The 23,893-nt window shown below is 35.2% G+C and overlaps 1 protein-coding gene across 1 annotated transcript in view; it reads left to right on the top strand.

Moving 5' to 3' along the window:
* Positions 1-23,893, top strand: part of tank (TRAF family member-associated NFKB activator) — a 26,194-nt gene extending 2,301 nt beyond the window's left edge. The window contains exons 4-8 of the mRNA XM_079619592.1: positions 1,434-1,540; positions 2,937-3,004; positions 5,801-5,919; positions 13,831-14,216; positions 21,529-23,893. Coding sequence (XP_079475718.1) covers positions 1,434-1,540; positions 2,937-3,004; positions 5,801-5,919; positions 13,831-14,216; positions 21,529-21,693 — 845 coding nt within the window. The 3' untranslated portion in view covers positions 21,694-23,893. The remainder of the gene's footprint in view (positions 1-1,433; positions 1,541-2,936; positions 3,005-5,800; positions 5,920-13,830; positions 14,217-21,528) is intronic.

Raw genomic sequence — 23,893 nt, 5'->3', positions numbered from 1 at the left:
AGTTAGATTAGGGACTGGTTTGGTGGTATGGTTAGGGTTAAGGTGTAAGGGAAGCTCAACAGTGTAATTATACATGTAATTACATAAATTAATTACATCTGTAATTACATGCAGTTATTTTCAAAATATTAGTACAATGTAAAAACATGTATGTATGTACACAAACTATCAAATTATTAATTTCAATATAAGTACATTGTACTTAAAGCCACTTAATATAAACCATACTCATAATACAGAAATGAGGTGTGTACAGTTTAATATAATAGTACAGTCATTAAAACTGAAGTTACACAAATGGAAATATGGGAACTATCTGATGGTCAAACTTCTTCAAAATCACCACCCTTTGTCTAGATTCTCTAAGGTCATGGGGGGAATTACATTTTTTATTTATTTTTAAATCATTTTTGTAAAGGAATTTCCATTTTTTTGTCTAGAAAACAAATTTCAAAAGTTTAAGCAAAAGCCTTTTTAGATAAATTAATTATAAATTAATTGGAGTGTATCCACATTTTTGACTGATAGTGTACATTGTACAAATACAAAGGATTAAGAAAATATATATAATTAAGAAAATAATATATATATATATATATATATATATAAATATATAATACATAAAGTACCGTAAATACATATATATATATATATATATATATATATATATATATATATATATATATATATATATATATATATTTATGAGGGTCAATTTCCATTGTCACATTCTTTACATGTAATATAAATATATAATATGTTTTAATATGTAACAATAAAAATGGGTTGTGTATTGCATCCTCTGAGTTAAAGAATTAAGAATCAATAAAGCATTACATGACATTCTCAATATAAGATGAAAAATGTTTAGAGATTATTCCTACTCATTTCTTTTCTGTATTCATATGTTGTAAAAAAAAAAAATAAACTTATGAATTTTCTTTGTATACACTATATAGACCAAACTTGTGCTGTCTGTAGGACTATAAATAAACTGAGAAAGCATCAGCTAATTCAACAAACTGCATTATGCCAATCATAAAACAACATGCACAAGACACTTTAAGCTATTTTTATTGTTTTTATTGTTTTACATTATTGATTTTATGTGGGTAATATGGACGAATACAGTTTTTGTATGAGAGATGTCAAATTTCAATGACAATAAAGGTAAAACTAATGTACGTAAGTGATATTATGGTATTATTATTTCAACTTTAAATATAATTCATAACAAGTTTATGTATATATTATTAAATTAGCTTGTGTGTTACATGCTCAGTATGCGAGTGTTATTTTAGTATGCAAAAACACACAAGTGTTACCAATCTCATGCGTGCTTTGATTTGATGAGTGTTCAAATGTTGTCAAGTGTTGTTATTGTTGATGAGTTTAACTGTGATAACATGGCCCTATTTTTTTTTTTTTTTTAGAGGAGGTCTGCGAGCCTGCGTACAGAAAACAGGAAGTAGAAACCTTGTCACCTAGCGATCATCGCTCTGACAACCCGTCCAGTCCCCACAGGACTAACCATTTCCTGGTGTGTGTGTTTCTCTTAATGTCCATATAAAGGGATGTGACTCTGGCCAGAGTTTTTCTTTTCCCCTCTGTGGGCTGCAACACTTTGTCCAAACACAAGGATATGCACCATGTTGTTGTTTTCTTCTTCTTCTTCTTTCTTTTCTCAGTTATTGTGCAAATGCAGATGTGGTTGTGATGTAATTGTTCTGAAAGGACTTCTCTGACCGTGACCCCAGACCCTCCAGCCTTTATATTGTGTTCTCATCGTTAACCGCCTGTAAGCACAGACAAACCTAATAGCTGAGTTTGCAGTGCTTTGCTAGTTATCCACAGTTCACTCGAGGGTTAAGTTGTGAGAAATGTGTGAAAAAGATGTAGTTCTCTCTCTTCACAGTTTGATATCATTTTTCATCGCTATCTGTCCATAGTGAGAATGTTTCTCTAATTGAATCCAGTGTGATAATTCTTCTCAATTGTTTTAATCGCACATACGTTTATAACCCACAGGGGGCAGTAGAGCATAACACTTCCCTGTGCTCGACCAGATCTCTAACCAGTGTAGCACAGGCACCGAGAATTGACTTCTCTCTTATGAAAGGAGGTGTCACTTTTTTTAGATGACTGTTACTGGAAGATATAGACATAACAGTTTGAAATGGCAACTTTCTCCTTTTCCTGAACTTAATCTTGGGTAGATAATGGCCTCTATTCAAGATCTATAGTGAGCATAACCTGTAAATGCAACAAAGTATGTTATTCTGCAGCAAATTCACTCAAAGGTGTCATAATTAAGGGAGTATGTCGTTTTTTTGTGAAATTGAACAGACTTTTTAATGGACTTTTTGAAGTATTTTCCGCTGGGTGAATCATACGAACCCCTTTAGATTCAGACATGATTTTCACAACAATTAAGCACATTTTCACGCCAGTTCTCATTACTGTAATGCAAAAACATATATATATATTTTTATTTAATGTTACCAATGTGTTGTGCTGCCTTTTATTTGTGCTTGTTAAAAAAAAAATATATATATATATATATAGGCTATATATATCTATGTGTGTATATGCAATAAAGTAAAATATTAATGGAAACAGAAAGTGCAAGAAAATCAGAAGAAAAATGCATTAGAATAATGAGAATTTGAGCATTTTGGAGATAATGTGTGATGAAGCTGTAATGCAATGTATGTATAGATTAATGTAATAGAAAAAATCTTAATGATCTTAAAAATAGGCTTCATTTTATTTAAGGAAAATATTATTTATATTATTCTTTTTTTATTTATTCATCCAGATGAGGTCTATAGTTTTCAGTACAGCTTGTTCATGCATTTAGAGAAAAAAAAAAGTGAAATGTTTTTTGTGATATTTTTTAATTTATGTGCTGATATACTGTACTTGTTTTTGTGCAGATAAACGAACCCACAGAGTATTCTGGGATGCTTCCCCATACAATATCTGCTCCCGGCGAAATGAAGAGGTAGATGAATCATATCATTTTACAAAATATTAAAATATTAATGAAGGATTTTGCACTTCAGTCCCTTAGGCACCCAGTCTAAAGGTTCAAACTTGAACTAAAACAACTGATTAACAACTCTGTTAAGTTTGTTTATTGGAATTAGCAGGTCAGTATTGTTCTTGCAGAATAAATCTTGTATAATATCTGAATAATATTCAAACTCATCCAAAAACGACACCCCTGATACACAGTGCTCATGAAATACTAATGCCGTTCAGTTGAACGAGGAAAGTGAACATGTATTTAAATGTCAGGTTGAAGTGGGGCGGTTATACTTTATGAGTTAATGCTTCTGTCCAGGGCTTATGTCACCAAAAGTGAAAGTATGTCCTTAAAATATGGTGGTAAAATGCCCCCGTTATGAAAGTTTTTTTGGTCCACGAGTGTAGTAGTGGATGAAAATACGTTGTGTGTGGTCTCTCCAACATTGCAGTCATGTAGAAAATGCACTGAATACGCAATATGCATACATTATAAATCTAATGTTTCTTGTCTTGGATGCTGATTGGTCAATACAGTGTTCCAGGTTTACACCACATAGAAATGGCTGCAATGTATAGAAACCAACAGTTAACTTTAAATACAGGACTTGATATTATAGCAGAAAGATGGCACTTGATGCTAAATAAAATTACTTTTTAAATGATACATTTTTACATTTTATGAGGAACTGCTATGTTGAAAGCAATAAGGCACTCTTTATAGTTAGTTATTGAAGTTATTTACTTAGTTTGGTTATTTAGGCTACTTAGTTTGGTTATTTACTTAGTTTGGTTATTTACTTATTTTGGTTATTTAGGCTACTTAGTTTGGTTATTTACTTAGTTTGGTTTATTTAGGCTATATACGTTTGGTTATTTAGGCTACTTAGTTTGGTTATTTACTTAGTTTGGTTTATTTAGGCTACGTTTGGTTATTTACTTAGTTTAATTATTTACTTAATTTGGTTTATTTAGGCTACGTTTGGTTATTTAGGTTACTTAGTTTGGTTATTTACTTAGTTTGGTTATTTACTTAGTTTGGTTTATTTAGGCTACGTTTGGTTATTTAGGTTACTTAGTTTGGTTATTTAGGCTACTTAGTTTGGTTATTTAGGTTACTTAGTTTGGTTATTTTCTTAGATTGGTTATTTACTTAGTTTGGTTACTTATTAGTTTGGTAATTTACTGGTTATTTACTTAGTTTGGTTACTTACTTAGTTTGGTAATTTACTTAGTTTGGTTATTTACTTAGATTGGTTATTTAGGCTACTTAGTTTGGTTATTTAGGTTACTTAGTTTGGTTATTTTCTTAGATTGGTTATTTACTTAGTTTGGTTACTTATTAGTTTGGTAATTTACTGGTTATTTACTTAGTTTGGTTACTTACTTAGTTTGGTAATTTACTTAGTTTGGTTATTTACTTAGTTTGGTTATTTAGGCTACTTAGTTTGGTTATTTAGGTTACTTAGTTTGGTTATTTTCTTAGATTGGTTATTTACTTAGTTTGGTTACTTATTAGTTTGGTAATTTACTGGTTACTTACTTAGTTTGGTTACTTACTTAGTTTGGTAATTTACTTAGTTTGGTTATTTACTTAGTTTGGTTACTTACTTAGTTTGGTAATTTACTTAGTTTATTTATTAACTTAGCTAGTTACTTAGTTTGGTTATTTACTTAGATTGGTAATTTACTTAGATTGGTTACTTAGTTTGGTTATTTACTTAGATTGGTAATTTACTTAGATTGGTTACTTAGTTTGGTTATTTACTTGGTTTGGTTACTTACTTAGTTTGGTTATTTACTTTGGTTATTTACTTAGTTTGGTTACTTACTTGTTTGGTTATTTAGGTTACTTAGTTTGGTTATTTACTTAGTTTGGTTTATTTAGGCTACGTTTGGTTATTTAGGTTACTTAGTTTGGTTATTTAGGCTACTTAGTTTGGTTATTTAGGTTACTTAGTTTGGTTATTTTCTTAGATTGGTTATTTACTTAGTTTGGTTACTTATTAGTTTGGTAATTTACTGGTTATTTACTTAGTTTGGTTACTTACTTAGTTTGGTAATTTACTTAGTTTGGTTATTTACTTAGTTTGGTTACTTACTTAGTTTGGTAATTTACTTAGTTTATTTATTAACTTAGCTAGTTACTTAGTTTGGTTATTTACTTAGATTGGTTACTTAGTTTGGTTATTTACTTGGTTTGGTTACTTACTTAGTTTGGTTATTTACTTAGATTGGTAATTTACTTAGATTGGTTACTTAGTTTGGTTATTTACTTGGTTTGGTTACTTAGTTTGGTTATTTACTTTGGTTATTTACTTAGTTTGGTTACTTACTTAGTTTGGTTATTTACTTTGGTTATTTACTTAGTTTGGTTACTTACTTGTTTGGTTATTTAGGCTACTTAGTTTGGTTATTTACTTAGTTTGGTTACTTACTTTGGTTATTTACTTAGATTGGTTACTTAGTTTGGTTATTTACTTAGTTTAGTTATTTATTTAGTTTGGTTATTTACTTAGTTTAGTTATTTAATTAGTTTAGTTATTAACTTAGTTAGTTACTTAGTTTGGTTATTTACTTATTTATTTATATTATTTTAAGTTTTATGCCATTCATATTTTAATATATTTAAATTAAGTAAAACAGTTTCCAAAAAGTTCCTTTTAAAGTTCCTTCCAGTGAAGTGTGAGTTACTGTTTTTTTTTTTTTTTTTTGCATTATTATTTTTAAAGAGCCCCGCCAGACATTTGACTTCTCTTTCTCTTTCGATTAGCGAGAATATTCTGGACACTTGGCAGGAAATCCAGGGGACTTTCCAGAGGATTCAGACTCTCACCAGAAGGCAGAAAGATCACCTGAAGAGAATACACAAAGGAAATGAGACCACTAATGGTAAAATAATTTTTTTAGAACCTAATGTGAAATTTCGCACTAATATCCTTTATTAAATTATAGCTGTTATACCACCTCACCCAAGTGCGTTTTTCCCATTCTAATTAAATTAGGTCAAATAAAAACGGTGGAGTTACAATTACTTTAGAAATGTCACAACAAATTAGTAATTACATAGCTAGTAGTGTAATGCAGCGTATTAGTAATTACACATTTCATTGTTTGTTCTTTCACGCAATTAAAAGCAGAAATACTCCACGCAAAGCCATGGTGGAAGGGCTTTTTGCTCCAATGACCTCTGACCTCCATGCAGCATTAAAATAGTCTTGAATTATCACTTTGATAAATGTTGTTTTGAAGCGGCGCACTGTTACATGATTACGTGTCCTCTGTGAAATCACTTGGAAAACAATACGCCAGTGAGATGTATTTTTGGACGTGGTTGCTTGCATGACGGAGAGCATGCAGAAAGGACCGTGTGTTTTTGCCCCATGGAGCGTCCATACGTATATTAAACGCAATTAGGAGTGTTTGCTAAGGCAAGCGTTACTAATAGCTGATACTATTGCTCATACTCATGGTTAGGGCTTCTGGAAAACCATACTGTAAATATATCAGTATTTGTCATGTAATAAAAAACCCAAATAGCTTCATCTTGGCAACCGCCTGCAACACTGCGTTTTTAAAACCAGAATTATACAACACCAAAGTCCCTTTGGTCACATCACAGACCAGAACAGTAGAAATAACAGTAGATTTATTAGGGTCATCTATAGCAATTCCTTTGAAAAATGAGTCTGTAATTTTTTTCCCCATCTAAAATGTGAACACAATGAAAAAATGATTTTGGCTTTATCCAATACTCAGATTTAACTTCAAATTAGTGCATATTTAATTAGATAATCCCTTATTTGCATATTTAAACATTAAATTACAGAAAACTTGTACTACATTTTTTTCTCATCTTAATGTATGTAATCAACTGGGAAAGTTTCATGGTGATATCTGCCATTTAAAGCAGCCCTCAGTAAGATCGGGATTTCTTTGTTGTATCCTCGCGTTTAGCTCGGAGGTTTCTCTCTAGAGCTCCCCCCGCAGCTTCGGAATAGATATTTGACAACAACTGTTAAAAACTCACTGGCTATTCTCAGACACTAGAGGCTTAGTAGATCAACGACATCAAAGCAGATGGGAAACTCTTTGCAACGTCGTCTTCATTCGGGTTCCAACAGCGTGAGGGAGCGCAATAATGACAGCATTATAGCAGATTTATTTTTGCAGTAAAGCAATTCTTTACCTCGCGAGACTTGGGATCACACGATACTTCCAGACGCCCGCCGGCCCAAAGTTGCAAACGCTGTTTTTCCGCTCACGGGCACCAGGGGGGTGCGAAACCACCACCATTCAACCCAAAATAAGTAATATAACCATTCCAGTGACTCCGAAGTTGATCAGTTAAGGTAAAAAAGTTACTTAGTTCACCTTTAAAAAAAGTACCCTATTCACCTGTAGTGTCTTGCCTTAAAGAGCCAAAAATTGCTGGCCATCTTGAATTTGAAGGTCAATAAATCTACATAATCTGATTTTTTTGACCCAAATAGTCTCAGAAACCATGTATTATGCAGCACTGTGGGCAAAACCATTAAAAAGTTAACTTCCAGCTTGGCTGACGGCAGCCATTTTGGATATAGGGCGCTCACAAAATTCCCCCACATTTTTGTGAGGGGCACCCCGGCTAATTTTTTTCTTTAACTTTTATACTTTTATAGATGACAAATCCAATGAGAAATGAACCTTTGCTCTCCACGGTCACGGAATTGCTGTAGATGACCCAACTATATTGGCTTCACTGTGGATATGTTGTCAGGTTAATTGTTGAGGGATTATGGAAATAACTTTTAAAGTCAAATAAACATAGATCCTATTTAAAAATTAATATATGCTTTTATTTCAAGATTATATAGTTCACCCAGAATTTAAATGTTATTATGATTTATTCACCCTAGTGTTGTTGACCATAGCCTTTGATTTGAAGTTAAATGAGATGTTATGCTGAATGTATAAGCTGCTGTTTTCTATTCAATGTTAGTGGGTGGTGATTAAAAAAATTCAAGCCCCGTACGTGTAGTCAGTTTTAGACTTTGAATATATTGCTATATTTGATGTCTTCTGAAACCATATGATCTTCTCCTCTTTTATAGCTCTCAAATTTAATTTGCGGTTGTGCACGTTTCAAATCAATGCATTACCATGCATACCATTGCCATTAATTCTGTTTGTAGTCAATGGTGTCAAACGCTGCTTTTGAATTGAATTGAACACAAATGTGAGAGTTCAGCATGTCAGAGTTCATTAACTTTGGGTCTGTTCCTCATAGACCCCGAAGCCATTTGTTTTGAGAATAATGGCTGGCTGATGAAGTTATTGGCTGGCTAGCCGGCTCAGCCAAAACCTAAATGGCTGCTGCAGCCGCCAAACTTTTCATAGCTGCAAATGGCTGAAGCTGCCACTTCGTGTCTACAGATGTCTATATGTTACTGATTTACTAGATCTCAATATTTCCAAGCAATGCATGGCTTACACTATATTTATACAAAATGCAATACAATGTAATAAAGAAAACACCAGATCGCGGAGAAGTATGTTGATTAAGAATGCAAACTTTTGTTGAATTTATGAGAAATCTACAGACGCAAACAGACAAAGTGCAGTAAAATAAAGACCTAAATGTGTATTTCGCACTTTTTTTCACCACAAGTCTGAAAGAAGACATGTTATTGAAGACAAATATCCAAAAATCTAAAAATTGACCAGTAAAAAAAAAACGATGTTTTTGCCTGCCGTGTCTCGCCTTAATATAAACACACACTGTTATCAGTATTATTTTGGACAAAGTTTTGCACATTTCACTTCAATGTACACTGAAGCATGCGTCGTGAATTAGCAATGTGGAAACGGTGGTTTGTTACTGCAGTAATATCACGTTCAGTACTATAAATCTCTCCGTTCCAGAATATTTGGTTCATAACATCAATCTTTGTTTCAGGTGTTTGTGCAACCGTACCCTGAAGATTTAACAAAAGTCTGGGTAGGCCTAAGTTTAAAAAAAAGTAAGTAGGAATCAGGAAAGTATGTGAGAAGGGAGATCAAAATTACCTTGCTTGCTTCTTTCCGCAATTTCACCTCAGTGCGAGAAAAAAATGCACTGTTTCTTCTGTACGGAAAACGAGCAATTTTAATTGGTCGTCAATTCACTGTGAGTCTGTGTATCGTAGCAACGAGCACAAGACTGTGCTGATGAATCCAGTGGGGAAATAGATATCGTGTATTGTTTTTATATTTCGTGTGTGTATGTCTCTATGTGATAGATTTATTATTTGATGCAAATAATACCGGCTCAGCCAAACTTTATCAGATGGCGGCTCAATTTGGCTTACGAAATTATTGGCTGGCGGCGGCTGAAATTCTAAATGGCGCAAATGGCGGCGCCTGGCGGCGGCTTCGGGGTCTAGTTCCTCACATAAAACTATCATATGACTTAGAATATACAAATCATATAATACCATACTGTTTTGATACTCTAAAGGATTAGTTCACTTTAAAAAAAAACTTTTGCTGATAATTTACTCTCCCCGATGTCATCCAAGATGTCCATGTCTTTCTTTCTTCAGTCGAAAAGAAATTAAGGTTTTTGATGAACACATTTCTCCATATAATGGACTTCAATGGGTCCCAAACGGTTCAAGGTCCAAATGACAGTGTCAGCGCCGCTTCAACGGGCTTTAAACGACACCAGACGATGAATACGGGTCTTATCTAGCGAAACGCTCGGTCATTTAAAAAATAAATAAAAAAGTTTAAGTTTTATAAGCACAAATGCTCGCCTTGCTCTGTTCTGTGATGCGTGTTCGTGACGTCACGTAATACGCAATTAGTTGAAAAGGTCACGCTTCGAAGAAAAGTAAAACATTTCTATCCTGACAAATTTTCTTTTAGGCTTTTTAATATTACAACACCCAGGATACGCACACGAGATGGGCATTTTAAACGATAAACTGACACAAAGACATTTGAATATGTGTGTATGGTCCTCCTTCCTCACATTTGTAAACACTGACCCGGTGAAGCGCGACCTTTTCAGCGTAATCGCGTATTACATGACGTCACGAACGCGCATCACAGAACAGAGCAAGGCGAGCATTTGTGCTTATAAAACTTAAACTTATATTTATTTTTGAAATGAGCGAGCGTTTCGCTAGATAAGACCCTTATTCATCGTCTGGTGTCGTTTAAAGCCCGTTGAAGCGGCGCTGACACTGTCATCTGGACCTTGAACCGTTTGGTCCCCATTGACGTCCATTATATGGAGAAATGTTTTCATCAAAAATTTATTTTCGACTGAAGAAAGAAAGACATGGACATCTTGGATGACATCGGGGTGAGTAAATTATCAGCAAAAGTTTTTTTAAAAGTGAACTAATCCTTTAATAGTGCCTTTTTGGGGGCTTTACAGTATAAATCTGCACTTTTGTTTCTGGAAAAGAGCAGCTCAAACATTCTGCCTAACATCTTTTGTGTTTCACTGAAGAATGGTTTCACTGAAATATTAATAATAATAATACTTTTTCTCACAACGATCTCAGACTTGCCGCCTTTTTAATAAAATGCCTCCATCGTTTACGAGGAGGTTGAAAGCCACGCTTAGATGATTGTGATTTGATAATATGTTACATTACTAGCTCCACGTGCCTTCTCAGTGTGATCGCAGACTCTGATCAGGACGCATTGGAGGTGAGTTTGGAGCTCTGAGTCTGTAGTTGATTTTAATTGCTCTTGCAGCGGCAGCGGCTGACGCACTTGTTATGGTAGAGCAATTCTCACTGCATTGTTTGGTGCTAAAATTGACAGAGTTCCTCATTAATAGTCAGCGTTGCATGGTGTGCATATCACTGCTGTGCTTTCTGTGCATTTGCATACTAATGCACTCGTATCTATATGAGCGAGAGAGATTGACAAGAGAAAAATGCTTGATTCAGAGCTGCTCCTGGATGATAAGATCTGGTTCTGATAGCAGGGAACATTTGAGACTTTTCTCCACCATTTACATGAGGCTTTTCCATTTCCATTTGTGTTCCTCTTAATGCTTGATTAATAGATGTTTATTTTGTTCATTTGGCAAACACTTCTATAAGCTTAAAGCAATAATTTTTAATTGTAATTTCTTACACCAAGTTTTATTGGATTTGGACCAGAAACTTGTTTCTGATGCTGGAAATACATAACACATTATTGTGATTATTTCAAAGATTTGACGCCACTCTCATGGAAAACTTCTTCCTCTCAATACATTTACATAATTGCATTTAGGAAACTCTTTTATCTAGAGGGACTTATAAAAATGCACCTATCACAATAAGTACCACTGTACATTTGATAATATTAATGCATTAGCTAACATGAACTAACAACGAGCAATACAGGTGAAACTCGAAAAATTAGAATATCGTGCAAAAGTAAATTTATTTCAGTAATTAAACTTAAAAGACTCATTACATGCAAAGTGAGATATTTCAAGCCTTTATTTGTTATAATTTTGATGATTATGTCTTACAGCTTATGAAAACCCCAAATTAAAAATTTGAATATTGTGAAAAGGTTTTCATAAGCTGTAAGCCATAATCATCAAAATTATAACAAATAAAGGCTTGAAATATCTCACTTTGCATGTAATGAGTCTATATAATATATTAGTTTAACTTTTTAAGTTGAATTACTGAAATAAACAAACTTTTGCAAATTTTTCGAGTTTCACCTGTATATATATTTTTACAGTGTTTTTTTTTAAATCTTTGATAATGTTTGTTAAAGAGGACCTATTATGCCCTTTTTGATTTTATTTCTGGGTTCTACTAGAAGAGGTTTTCATGCTTGAATGTTCAAATGCCAGCTATGGTCGCAAGTTCCTTCGTTATTAGCATAGTAACGTTATTAGCATGTAACTAACCTGTGGTTAGAAGCAGAGTTTCTTGTTTGCATGACATGTGGACTCAATAAATCCTTATCTTGAGCAAAATAAGCAAGCTGACATCTATTACAATCCATATGTTTTTATTTAGAATACATACAAATGTAATTTACATGTTTTAGTTTGTCAAGAGATTTAAAGCGCCGTTTCTGAAGAGTGCACATGTGCGAACGTGCTCTAGTGCGTAAGAACGAGTTAATGAATGAATCAGGAAATAAAGCAAAATAACTGAGATAAATGATAATTGGTCCTCAGATGTCCATTATAGCAAAAAATCTGGCATTAATTAGATCTCAAACAGATTCATTAAAAGAAGTTATAATTACTCCACCACCTGCGTGACATCATTAACCAATGTGGTTAAACGACAAGTTTGCAACGACTGTGACTAGCTAGTTGATTTCTTCCACGATGCATTGTACTGTGGTAGTTAGGAAGCAAGTTACATCGTTGTTCGGGAAACGCACTCCTGTTTAGTTCATGTCTCTATGAAGCCCCTCCTTCTGAAAAGCACACTGTGCTCTGATTGGTCGGCTGGATCAGTGTGTTGTGATTGGTCAAGTTCTTTGAGTGTGTTTGGGAAAGGTCCCGCCCCTTACCATAACCGCCAGTTTTAACACACTACCAGAGCCATAGAGAGAAAGAGTTGCGACACTCTTTGATGTCGCCGCTATGGCTGTCACGTGGTTCATGTACGCCCCAATAGTTCCAAAACATACGCTGGCTGTCATGTTCTTCAATGGGACAGACAGCAGCGATTGCATTATTGAACGGTAAATATAAAACAAAACACACACCCAAGTACTTTTTCAGCTGTTATTGCATACAGGTGACAATTCAAAAGAGGTCGATATTTCAGAAACTTACGTTACCTCTGGAACAACTCGACGCGCAGTTATTCACCACTCAGCCAGCACGTCATATAATGAAAAGTTAGTATATCCCAAAAATTCAATTAAATAAAAGTTGCTATAAAGGTGGCGATTCATTACCGAACTAATTAGATACTACCTTCACAGCTGGCGAAGTCGCGCTAGCTAACTAGCAAGCAGGCAATGCTAGAAAATTGGTTGAAACAACCAAGATAAAATATAAATAATTACGCTGTGCATAGACAAATAAAGACCAGTATAAGCATTGCAAAGGGCCTCTGAAACAATATACACAGTTGACAATTCAAAAGAGGTCGATATTTCAGCAACTTGCCTCTGGAACAACTCGACGCGCAGCAATGTAAGTGAATGGGGTTCAACGCTCAAATGACAGTGTTTGGAACTAATCCGATCTTCAAATCCCGAAAGTAGGCGGTTAAAAGCGCCGCCATTTTTTACAACGGAGGTCTATGGGAGTGTCGCAACTCTTTCTCTCTATGGCTCTGCACACTACTAACTAACTCAACCAGGCCCCGCCCCTTTATTCTGCGTATTCATTATTTAAATGAGGAATATTGTGACGTGTTCGTTCCCGGAAGAAAACTCAAGACTACAATGGAGGTGTTTCAGGAGTTCAGAAACAGTGATATAGAGAATAACTCACGCTGGAGGGACTTTCAGAGCTTTACATGCTCAAACTGCAACATTACACACTAAAGAAAGATGAACATGGAAAAAAAAAAAGCATCATAGGACCGCTTTAATAAAAATACAATTGTTCATGTTAGCTTAAAGGGCATTTACTATTGTTAACAGATATAACTTTTTAATTTTAATATTGTGTTAATGTTATTTTCAATCATTTACTAAGAATAATGTAAACGTACTATAGAAGTATAGTTCTTTGCTAGTTCACGTTAGCTAATGTTAAAAATGTTACCATGTTTTTCCATGATATGAGCATTGGTGTTGGACAAATAACAAATGTTTTGTTGGTTTCCTATCTGATTCCAGTGCAGTTTTCCATGCCCATCCAGTGCACCGACGACACGGCAGAACAAGCCGAGGCGCCGTTTTCCTCACCGCTGAGGTCAGAGGTCGACGAATCCTCGAACTCCGCGTCCCTCGCATCACGCGGCGCAGTTCCAGTCAACCCCTCTTTTAACCACCTTTCCCTAAGCGGCCTGAGTGTGAAGTTTCCCCCAAGCACAGACGACGAGTACGACTTTCTCAACAGTACACCGGATAAACGGGTGGACCTGCCTCTGCACAGACTGGACCTGGGAGACCAAATGCACACAATGAGGGAGGAGTCTTGTTCATCATACTCCGCCCCCTCTTCGTCAGCTCACACATCTGCATCTTCTGCCTCACACGAAAATGTACGAGGACCCCAACAGGTAAGATGGACATTCACACCCAGGATGCCTTAAAAGTTTGCTGATATTTTTATTAAAGGAACACGCCGACTTTTTGTGACTTATTAACCGTATCCCCCAGAGTTAGATAAGTCCATACATAGAGACAGAGCGTAACGCGTCATAATCTGAAGACCACGCCCACCGGGGGGAGGGACAATCCAACCGTCTCCATTGACTCTGCATTGCGAGAGGCTGCCTCCTTGTCATTTCTTGCTTCTAACTAAAGACAGAAAAATGCCTAAAAGCTGCTGTGTGACGAGGTGTACAGCAAACAAGCTAAGAAACACAGAAATAAGTGTTTATAAGCTGTCGACCCCAAAAAACGAGCGTTTAAGGACTTAAAAGTGGATCAATTGTGGGATCCTGACACTCAGTATGCACTTAAAACACAGTTACGTGTGCAGTAAGTTAAACATTTGGTCACTGGTGAGTCAAATATCCAAATGTCAGTTTTATATATTATATTTCTGTAAGATAAGCGATCCTTTGTTGCCGATTACGTTCTCCTCCAGCGGGCGTACGTTAGTTCTCAGAGTAATGAGACACGTTACGCTCTGTCTCAACTGCCTGTGTCCACTTTTAAGTCCTTAAACGCTCGTTTTTTGGGGTCGACAGCTTATAAAAACTTATTTCTGGGTTTCTTAGCTTGTTTGCTGTACACCTTGTCACACAGCAGCTTTTAGGCATTTTTCTGTCTTTAGTTAGAAGCAAGAAATGGCAAGGAGGCAGCCTCTCGCAATGCAAAGTCAATGGAGACGGTTGGATTGTTTCCCCCCCCGGTGTGGGCGTGGCCTAAATACGCCCTGTCTCTATTACACTTTTCATCTCCGTGCGTGCCGTAACTCTGTCTGACGCACCCACCGCTAGCCTAGCTTAGCACAAAGACTGGAGGTAAATGGCTCCAGCTAGCATACTGGTCCCAATAAGTGACAAAATACCGCCAACATTTTCCTATTTACATGTTGTGATTTGTATAGTCAAGGTCACATGACACACAGCCATCTTCTAACCGTATACATACTGGGAACTATATTCTCAGGAGGCGAAGCACTGCTACTTCTGCGGAGTGATTTTAATCATGGAAAAAATGGATCTAAACATAAAGTATGGTTTTCACTATTAATATAAGCAAAGAAGCAAACCAGGCTTATTATCATTAACTAAAACTAAAACCATAGAAAAATGTTCCTTGAAACAAAATAAATTTTAACCGAAATAAAATATTAAAACGGTAACACTTTATTTTTGATGGTCCACTTTAGACATTCTACTAACTACAACTTTGCAACTACATGTCAACATATTCTACTAACCTGAACCCTAACCTAACAGTCTACTAATACTCTAATTACTGCCAGTTGACATGTAGTTACAGTCTAAAGTGGATCATCGAAATAAAGTCTAACCTAACCTAACCTTTTTTTTTTTTGTGCTTTTAACTTGTACTGAGCTCATCACAATGCATTTTGGGATTGCCTACAAAGAATACATGCGATGCTGCCACTAAACAGGACATTGTAGAAGGGATTAGATTCAAAACGTTTTTCATTTTGGTTCGTTATGAGCAGAAATGGTAATTTTACATTCCAGGCTCCGTTTAGCGGCCGTCTTTCAAAACGGTATAATGAAATAAAAGAGCGGTAAATAATGTTCTTTTTAAAATGCATGTACACTAGTAGGGGTGTAACAATACGCAATACAAAATGCAACAATATGTGTCGTGCATCGTTCACTCAAAATAAAAATGAGTTTTAGAGTTTTAGTGTCAGTACTACCTTCAAATATTATATATAATGTTGAATATAATGTTTAATAATGCAATGGGTGAATATTTGTGGGTCCTGATAATGCCAAATGTCTTGTTACCAGTAAAAAGTGTCCTACATTATTTTAAATATATCTAGTCTAGAGTGCAAGCATATGCGTCTAAAATAATTCTGTATTTTCAGCTTCAGAATCATGAATATTGTTATTGTGGTGTCTCTATTGTCCTGTGCATTGGGTTTCCAGCACCAAGTCCAAAAATATTAATTTACACCCACAATGTAAAACCAAATTAGCAGTTTAATCAACGGTGAAATCTTTCCTTCATAATAACAGTGTGCGGGAAATGAACGGATTCATGCAACAGGAAGTGGTGTAAATCTGAAAGTTTACTTGGACAACATTTTTTGGTCATTGGTTTTTAGGGAAAATTCCAGCTTTCCGTTACGTTCTGCTAATTTTTTTCTTTTTTTTTTCTTCAGTTTTTGTTCCTTGAATCATTTCTAATCTTTGCATAGAAAGTAGTATAATATGTCACCAATTAATTACTCTGGCTACTTTTCTGAGCAGCATTCATGTCAGTGGTGTGTCTGATGCCTTTAAATGCCACCTAGCTATAGCCAGCTCCCTATATTAACATAAAGCATAATGTATTTGCTTACCTGTCTAAATCATGTGCTAAACGCTTATTGTAAAGCCTGACATCAAAAACATAATGTAAGCATGAGGTTGTGTTTTTATATTTTGATTATATTCTTTTTGATGCATTACTATTATGCTACACTTAATCTAAACGCATACTTAGGAAGCATTTGAATGCATCATTAAGGTGCTCTAAAAGCAAAGACTAAAGCACAGGTAAACATCATGATTATGAATCCTGTTTGCATAAACCTATTTTCCAGCAATGCATGTATTCTTTGTAGAATGGGCAATCCCATAATGCATTGTGGTGATGAGCATAGTGTTAATGCATTTCATTCCTGAAGTGTTAAAAAAAAAACTTCTATTTTACCCAGTATTTTTGTATGCTACTGTATTTCTTTTTATGCTTATTCTACGGCTAATAATATTGTGTTGTTAGCTTAGCAACATGCTAACAGCAGACTATTGAAGTCAATTGAATTAAAGGATAATTCCGGTATTTAACACCTTGAGTCTATATTGTAGTTTGTTTTGGATGAACAAGAGTGGTGGACAACATTTTTTTGACAATGGTTCCTCTCTCGAGTTTTTGACTATAAAAGAATTGGCCATGGACCCATTTAACATTGGAGTCAATGTGCATGTCCGAAAATGTCATTAAAACAGCCAATAATGTTCGTTTACAAAACTGTTAAACTCACCGAGTGGTTAGTGGTGTTCGTTGATGATTATAAACAATATATCGTCGCAATATATGATTCCAATCCGTTTATTTAGCTATAGTGGAACTATTTTTTCAACAATGAGATTTTACAAAATGACGAATAAAACACGACAGAAACTGTATTTCGCAACACTTTTTGTTTCTGGAACATCAACTAACATCACTAATCACTCGGTGAGTTGCACAGTTTTGAAAAATAATGTTAAAGGTTGTTTTAATGACATTTTCGGACATGCACATTGACTCCCATGTTAAATGGGTCCATGGCCAATTCTTTTATAGTCAAAAACTCGAGAGAGGAACCATTGTCAAAAAAATGTTGTCCACCACTCTTGTTCATCCAAAACAAACTACAATATAGACTCAAGGTGTTAAATACCGGAATTATCCTTTAAGTCTTCGTGTGAAAAGCCATATTAGTGTGGGATTTGCTACCAAGCGTTTCACATTAGTCACGTATGAGGTTACATTTTAGTGACAATCCCTTAAAAGGCAGATACAACTCACTAGGGTTTTAAACAACGTGTATATTACGTAAACTTGACAAATCTACACATTATATTTTAAAAAGCACGTTATACTACACAAAATTCATAAGCTAAATATTATATACAGTTCTTCACGCAGGCCCCTCACACAATACAGGGATCATAATATTTTTTTAATTATAAAAATCGTTTTAATTTTACATTTTAAAATATTTGAATACTAACGCTCAAGGAGGCAACACATGATATACTATGTAAACCAATTGTTTCAAATTAAGTTTTTTTTTTTTTTTTTCTCGTGGAATATATTTAAATATCTGTTATACAGCTTGTGCAAATGCTAAACATCTTACAGATTCTGGAAGGGGTGTGTAAAGTTGCATATTTACAACTGTATATATTTGCAGCTTGTGAAATTGCAAAAGAAAATCTAATTAAACGCATATAAAGACGACAGAAAAGAGCCCTATTGCTTTTACCTGTCCATATGGAGAACCGCGAAACTCACACCTATTATGTAAGGCTCACATCTGCACGGGAATTTGGTGCTATTCCATTTAGGATGTCAATTAGGATGTGCTAAGACCACAGAGAGCTGTGAATCACATATTACCTCGTCTTCTGTGCTGTCGTACTATTACACTTGTTTCCGGACTGTTCTTTTTGCTCTCTTTGAGCTCAAAAGCACTGCAGATACCTGGGCTCATCTGTTTTAAGAGCATGAAAAAAAAAAGTGTGTTGTTGGCAAAACAGACATTTTGAACGGAATGGCTAAATTATGAAGTGTAAATCTGGTGTCATGCAAAAAAGAGCATTTTTTTTTCTTCATCATGGCATTTAAAAAAAACCCAGTGCTGTTTGCAAATGGGCAGATCTTAATATATGTGATAACAGATTGATTATGAAGTCAGTTGTTTTGGTTATCATATATGACTGCGTCCAAAATGTGAGACAAGTAAAAATAATATATTTTTTTTCTCACTAGCATAAAATCTAAATGAAATGCAAAAGCTATATATATATATATATATATATATAGAGAGAGAGATTTAGGGCTGTCAAAAGATTAATCGCGATTAATCGCATCCAAAATAAAAGTTTGTGTTTACATAATGTGTGTGTGTACTGTGTATAATTATTTATATATATAAAAACACACACAATCATGTATATATTTAAGAAAAATTGGTTAGATTTATATATAAAATATTTATATATAATATAAATTATATAAATGTATATATAGTATATAAATGCAATTATTCCTTAAATATATACATGAATGTGTGTGTATTTATACATAATAATTCTACACACACACACATTATGTAAACACAAACTTTTATTTTGGATGTGATTAATCACGATTAATCTTTTGACAGCCCTTATATATATATATTAGGGCTGTCAATCGATTACATTTTTTTTAATCTACTTAATTAGTGCGATTAGGCTGAGAAAATTACCCCCAAAAGATGATTTAAAGGGGTGGTTGAATATGATTTAACTTTTCTAACTTTAGTTAGTGTGTAATGTTGCTGTATGATCATAAACAACATCTGCAAAGTTACAACGCTCAAAGTTCAAAGCAAAGGGAGATATTTGCTTTTGAAGAAATCGCTTTTTAAGGACTACAACAAACGGCTGGTAGGAACTACACGACATTCCTCCCGGGTTAGTGACATCACCAACCCTAGAATTTACATAAACCCGCCCCCGGAACACACAATCCATGTTGAGAAGAGGAACAGTTGTGTTGTAGTCGAGCACATTTGTGAGTCTGCTCATCTCACAACAGTTCCCACACGAGCGATATTATAGATTATCATGACAGAATATGCTAATTAAAGACTTGAAGATCGTTAACTCCAGCATCAGCAACATAAATTCATCAACTAACCATTCAGAAATGTCCTGTTGCTTCTACATGTTGTCACTTCTTCTTGAGTCTCTCCATCATTGTCCGACTCCGGTTTAAACATAAAAGGCTAAAAGTTTTTGACATTTTAGTGCGTGTCTGCGTAATCGAAGCTGCTAAAGGCTCGGTTATACTCCAGTTTGGACGCGGACTACTTGTATTTATACTGTCTGCAGAGGTCCGCTCGGTCAACGCGTTCCACACATGCGCAGTAGATCGGATTGGACAGTAGCAAACAAGCGCATACTTCTCCGCGCGGTCATAAAAAAATTTGAGGCACGCGGACGTGAGGCTCCACGCACACCCTCCGATGGCGATTTTTACGTCACGCGGACCCTTGCGCAGTCGCGGATGCGGAAAGTATAACACTTGCTTAACACACACACACGAGCTCTTGAAGCTCCGCCCCCTGTGCCGGGAGCAGCAGCTCATTTGCATTTAAAGGAAGACACAAAACAACGTGTTTTTACTGACCCTCAAAAAGTGACAATTTTAACATGCTGTAGAAAACATTCTGTGGGGTATTTTGAGCTAAAACTTCACACACACACTCTGGGGACATCAGAGACTTTTTTTACACCTTGTGAAAAGGGCATTTAAAGTCATTACTGTGTTAAATGAGAAAAGCATCAAATAAACATCACAAAAAGTAGCTTTAGAAATAAATATTATGTTTGATTCAACATCGTATTTATTACACATACATTTTTATGGCCATGAGGGTGAGTAAATGATGACAGAATAAAAAAAGTTGGGCGAACTATATTTTTAATGTTTTTTTTTTTTTTTTTTTAATGAAATTATTCTAAATGTTAATGAAATGATACTAGTTTCTAAATAAGAAACTAAAACTAACAGTAGGTGGTGGTAAATGTTTAAATGAGTAAGTCATTGAGTCATGCAATCATTCGATTCATTCAGGAATTAAGTAAATGTCTCTCTTTATGAATGGACCATTGAATCATTGGTTCACCCGATATAATACAATATTAACTTCTTATTTATTGAACTGTTGTATAAAATCAATATCACATTTACACTCGTACTATTCGGGACAAAAACAGCACTCGCTTCATACTGCGCTTGTTACTCGTGTGATGTCGCTTAACTATATTATGCGATAAATATGAGATACGTTAAATTGCGCTAATTTTAACACATTATTTTTCCCTATAAATTAATTAATATGTACAGGTGAAACTCAAAAATGTTTAATATCGTGCAAAAGTTCATTTATTTCAGTAATTCAACTTAAAAGGTGAAACTAATATATTATATAGACTCATTACATGCAAAGTGAGATATTTCAAGCCTTTATTTGTTATAATTTTGATGATTATGGCTTACAGCTTATGAAAACCTTTTCACAATATTCTAATTTTGAATTTGGGGTTTTCATAAGCTGTAAACCATAATCATCAAAATTTAATTACTGAAACAAATACTTTTGCACGATATTCTAATGTTTCACCTGTGTGTATATATATATATGTATATGTGTGTGTGAGTGTTTTTGTTATTACAACACAACCATGTCACATAAAGGCCTTCGCTTTTGCATTTCCCTTGCATAAATATTTGGTAGTACTGAAGTAATGTGATTAGTATGAGCAGTTTGAGCTCCAGATGCATGTTGAATAGTTTAATCTTGGCTTTTATTAACCCATCATTATCTGATGCCAGCTTAACAAGTGAATCATTTGTCAGTGTGATTGCCCTCATTGCTGTCTAATGTGCTTTGTCTATGTCCAGCTTTTTTGGACTCCAGACCTCCCGGACTTGTCGGGCCAGGCGTCGGGGACAGACGCTCAGCAGATGAACAGCCGAGAGAAGTGTGCCTTTTGTGAGGATGATGTACCCCCAAATCACATGTATAGCCACCTCAATTCACACTTCAAGAACAAAGCTGGCGATTGACACACGCGGGCAAGGGGTCGCCCGCCGGACTGAAACGGCCTTTATTCATGGCTTTAAGTAGCACACTTCCCTTCTGAACACACTTGCTCACGTCCGTCAGTGACACGATGAAGAGAGCGGAACCTTCCGCGGTCATTTATTTAATTAGGAGAGCTTTAAACGGTTCGTTTTAGAGTGGTTATGTCTTAATTAATCTTTTTAGTTCTGATGACTGGCAGTTTAACTGTAGAATAAAGGCAGAAAAGTCTTTTATTTTGAGATGGCAACATCAAAGATATCCGCATCTCGGAGAGTGAGTTCTCTCACCGTTGTACTTTTATTCAAATGCATCCCAACCTAAAGAACAAGCTCTTACCTGTGCTATGCATATATCAATTAAAACAACATATCAGTTTCTGGGGCTGGTACAAATGTCAGGCAGTCCCAAGTTTTATATGAATATATCACATTTGTGAATGTAAACCGTCATATCTTGGTAATTATGCGATTTTTAAGTCATAAATCCAATTAGACAAATGCTTGTTTTCTCTAGCAATGGTTTTGTTTGTTGGTTGGTTTCAAACCAACTTTGTTACAGTAGAATTATTTTTGTGCATCCTTTCCTCCTCGCTAAATTCCAATATCATATTTTTGTAATATCTTTTTTTTTTTAAGTGAACACAATAAAACCACACTGACACACATTAAGGCAAGACTCACTAATTTAAACGGGCAAATTTGAAGGGCAAGAGCGTTTTTTTCTTAAATGTCAGGTCGGGGCAAGTTGTCACATTTTTAGCACTCTTGTTTTAACTTCAGCAACACGGCTGGTAAATTTACTGATCGCTGATTTTTGTGTGTGTAAGTAATAACTCCTAATTGCTTTAATTTGATAACTTAATTTTAATGTGTACCACCTGTATGAGGGAATCTGTTCATAATGAGAAATAATTCCAGGATAATCATTTCGACGATAAACACCATCTGGTTTACGAAAGCACTTCTGCACAGGTATTTCAGGTTAATTAAAACTGTGTTTCTACACTGAGTATCCAATACAAGCTCAATTTGTGATTTCATGCACAATTATCTTATGATTTATACTGCATTATTTTGTGGCCTGTTTGCTATTAGGCCCGTTTCAGACGTCTGCGGTTCATCCACATGAATGAACAGGAGCAAAAAGCACTGAGAAATATTAACCGAGCGTTTTCTAGACTGCATATCATGTGAATTATCTGCTCAAATACCAAAACAATCTTCCATTTGGTTTTCATACGATCACATTATACCTCTAAACGGCACTGTGCTCTCGTGTGTACAGAAGTGCTTGTGTTTTTATTGGAATATCTTAAACCATGTCCTCCTTGATGCTGCGTGTGTGTGTGTGTGTGTGTGTGTGTGTGTAATTAGCAGCGTCGTAAACAAACGTAATAATTTTCAGTAATTCAGTGACGACGCGTTGAGCAGATAGTCAGATGTGTGTGTAGTGGCACACACGTGTGCAGTGAAGACCTCGCAGCGCCCCAGATTACAGCCTGCTAACACACACACACACACACACTCCATAGATGAGCTGGTGTGAAGAAGAGGAGCTAGTTTTGTGGTTGTTTTTCACACTGGCAGACTGGCGCTGCACATGGGGACTTTTGCAATGTTTCGCTGATTCGCTGAAGAAAAGATCCCCTAAAATATTGATTTAAGGGATAATGTACAACCAGCCGGTCATTATCGCAAAACAAACACTGATAGGGTTATTCAACAACACAAAGCGGGCGTTTGTTTTGACCAGCTTACTGTATGTAATCCTGGTTGTTCAGTTTGTGGTTTTAAAACTAAAAGAGAATCAGCATTTTTAAGTCATAGCTTCCCTCTGGAGATTCCTATCGGTTTGTTTAGTGTTGCTTGGTGAGTTAAATAAGGTCTGCAGTGCAACATGAATTATACAGCTATATGTGAATTTTAAAGCTACTATGTAATGTAACTCGCTAACAGGTTTCTAAATGAGGACTAAAACACAAGAATGTGAGTTTGCATGCTTGGCGAATCTGAAAACTGGTGTAGTCCTTGTTTAGCCAAGTTTTATTCTGAAAACCCGTCGGAAATTCCCTCGGGAGCCCATGATGACTGATCCGGGTCAACCTACAAACGGATGTCATGACTAAACAGCTCTATTTACTGTATACTTACCAAATAAATAAGTACACTTACTTGAAATATC

The sequence above is a fragment of the Phoxinus phoxinus genome (assembly GCF_949152265.1).
Source record: "Phoxinus phoxinus genome assembly, chromosome: 7".
NCBI classification, from domain to species: domain Eukaryota; kingdom Metazoa; phylum Chordata; class Actinopteri; order Cypriniformes; family Leuciscidae; genus Phoxinus; species Phoxinus phoxinus.
The sequence above is the reverse complement of the archived record's forward strand: the minus strand, read 5'-3'. Positions and strand labels throughout refer to the sequence as shown.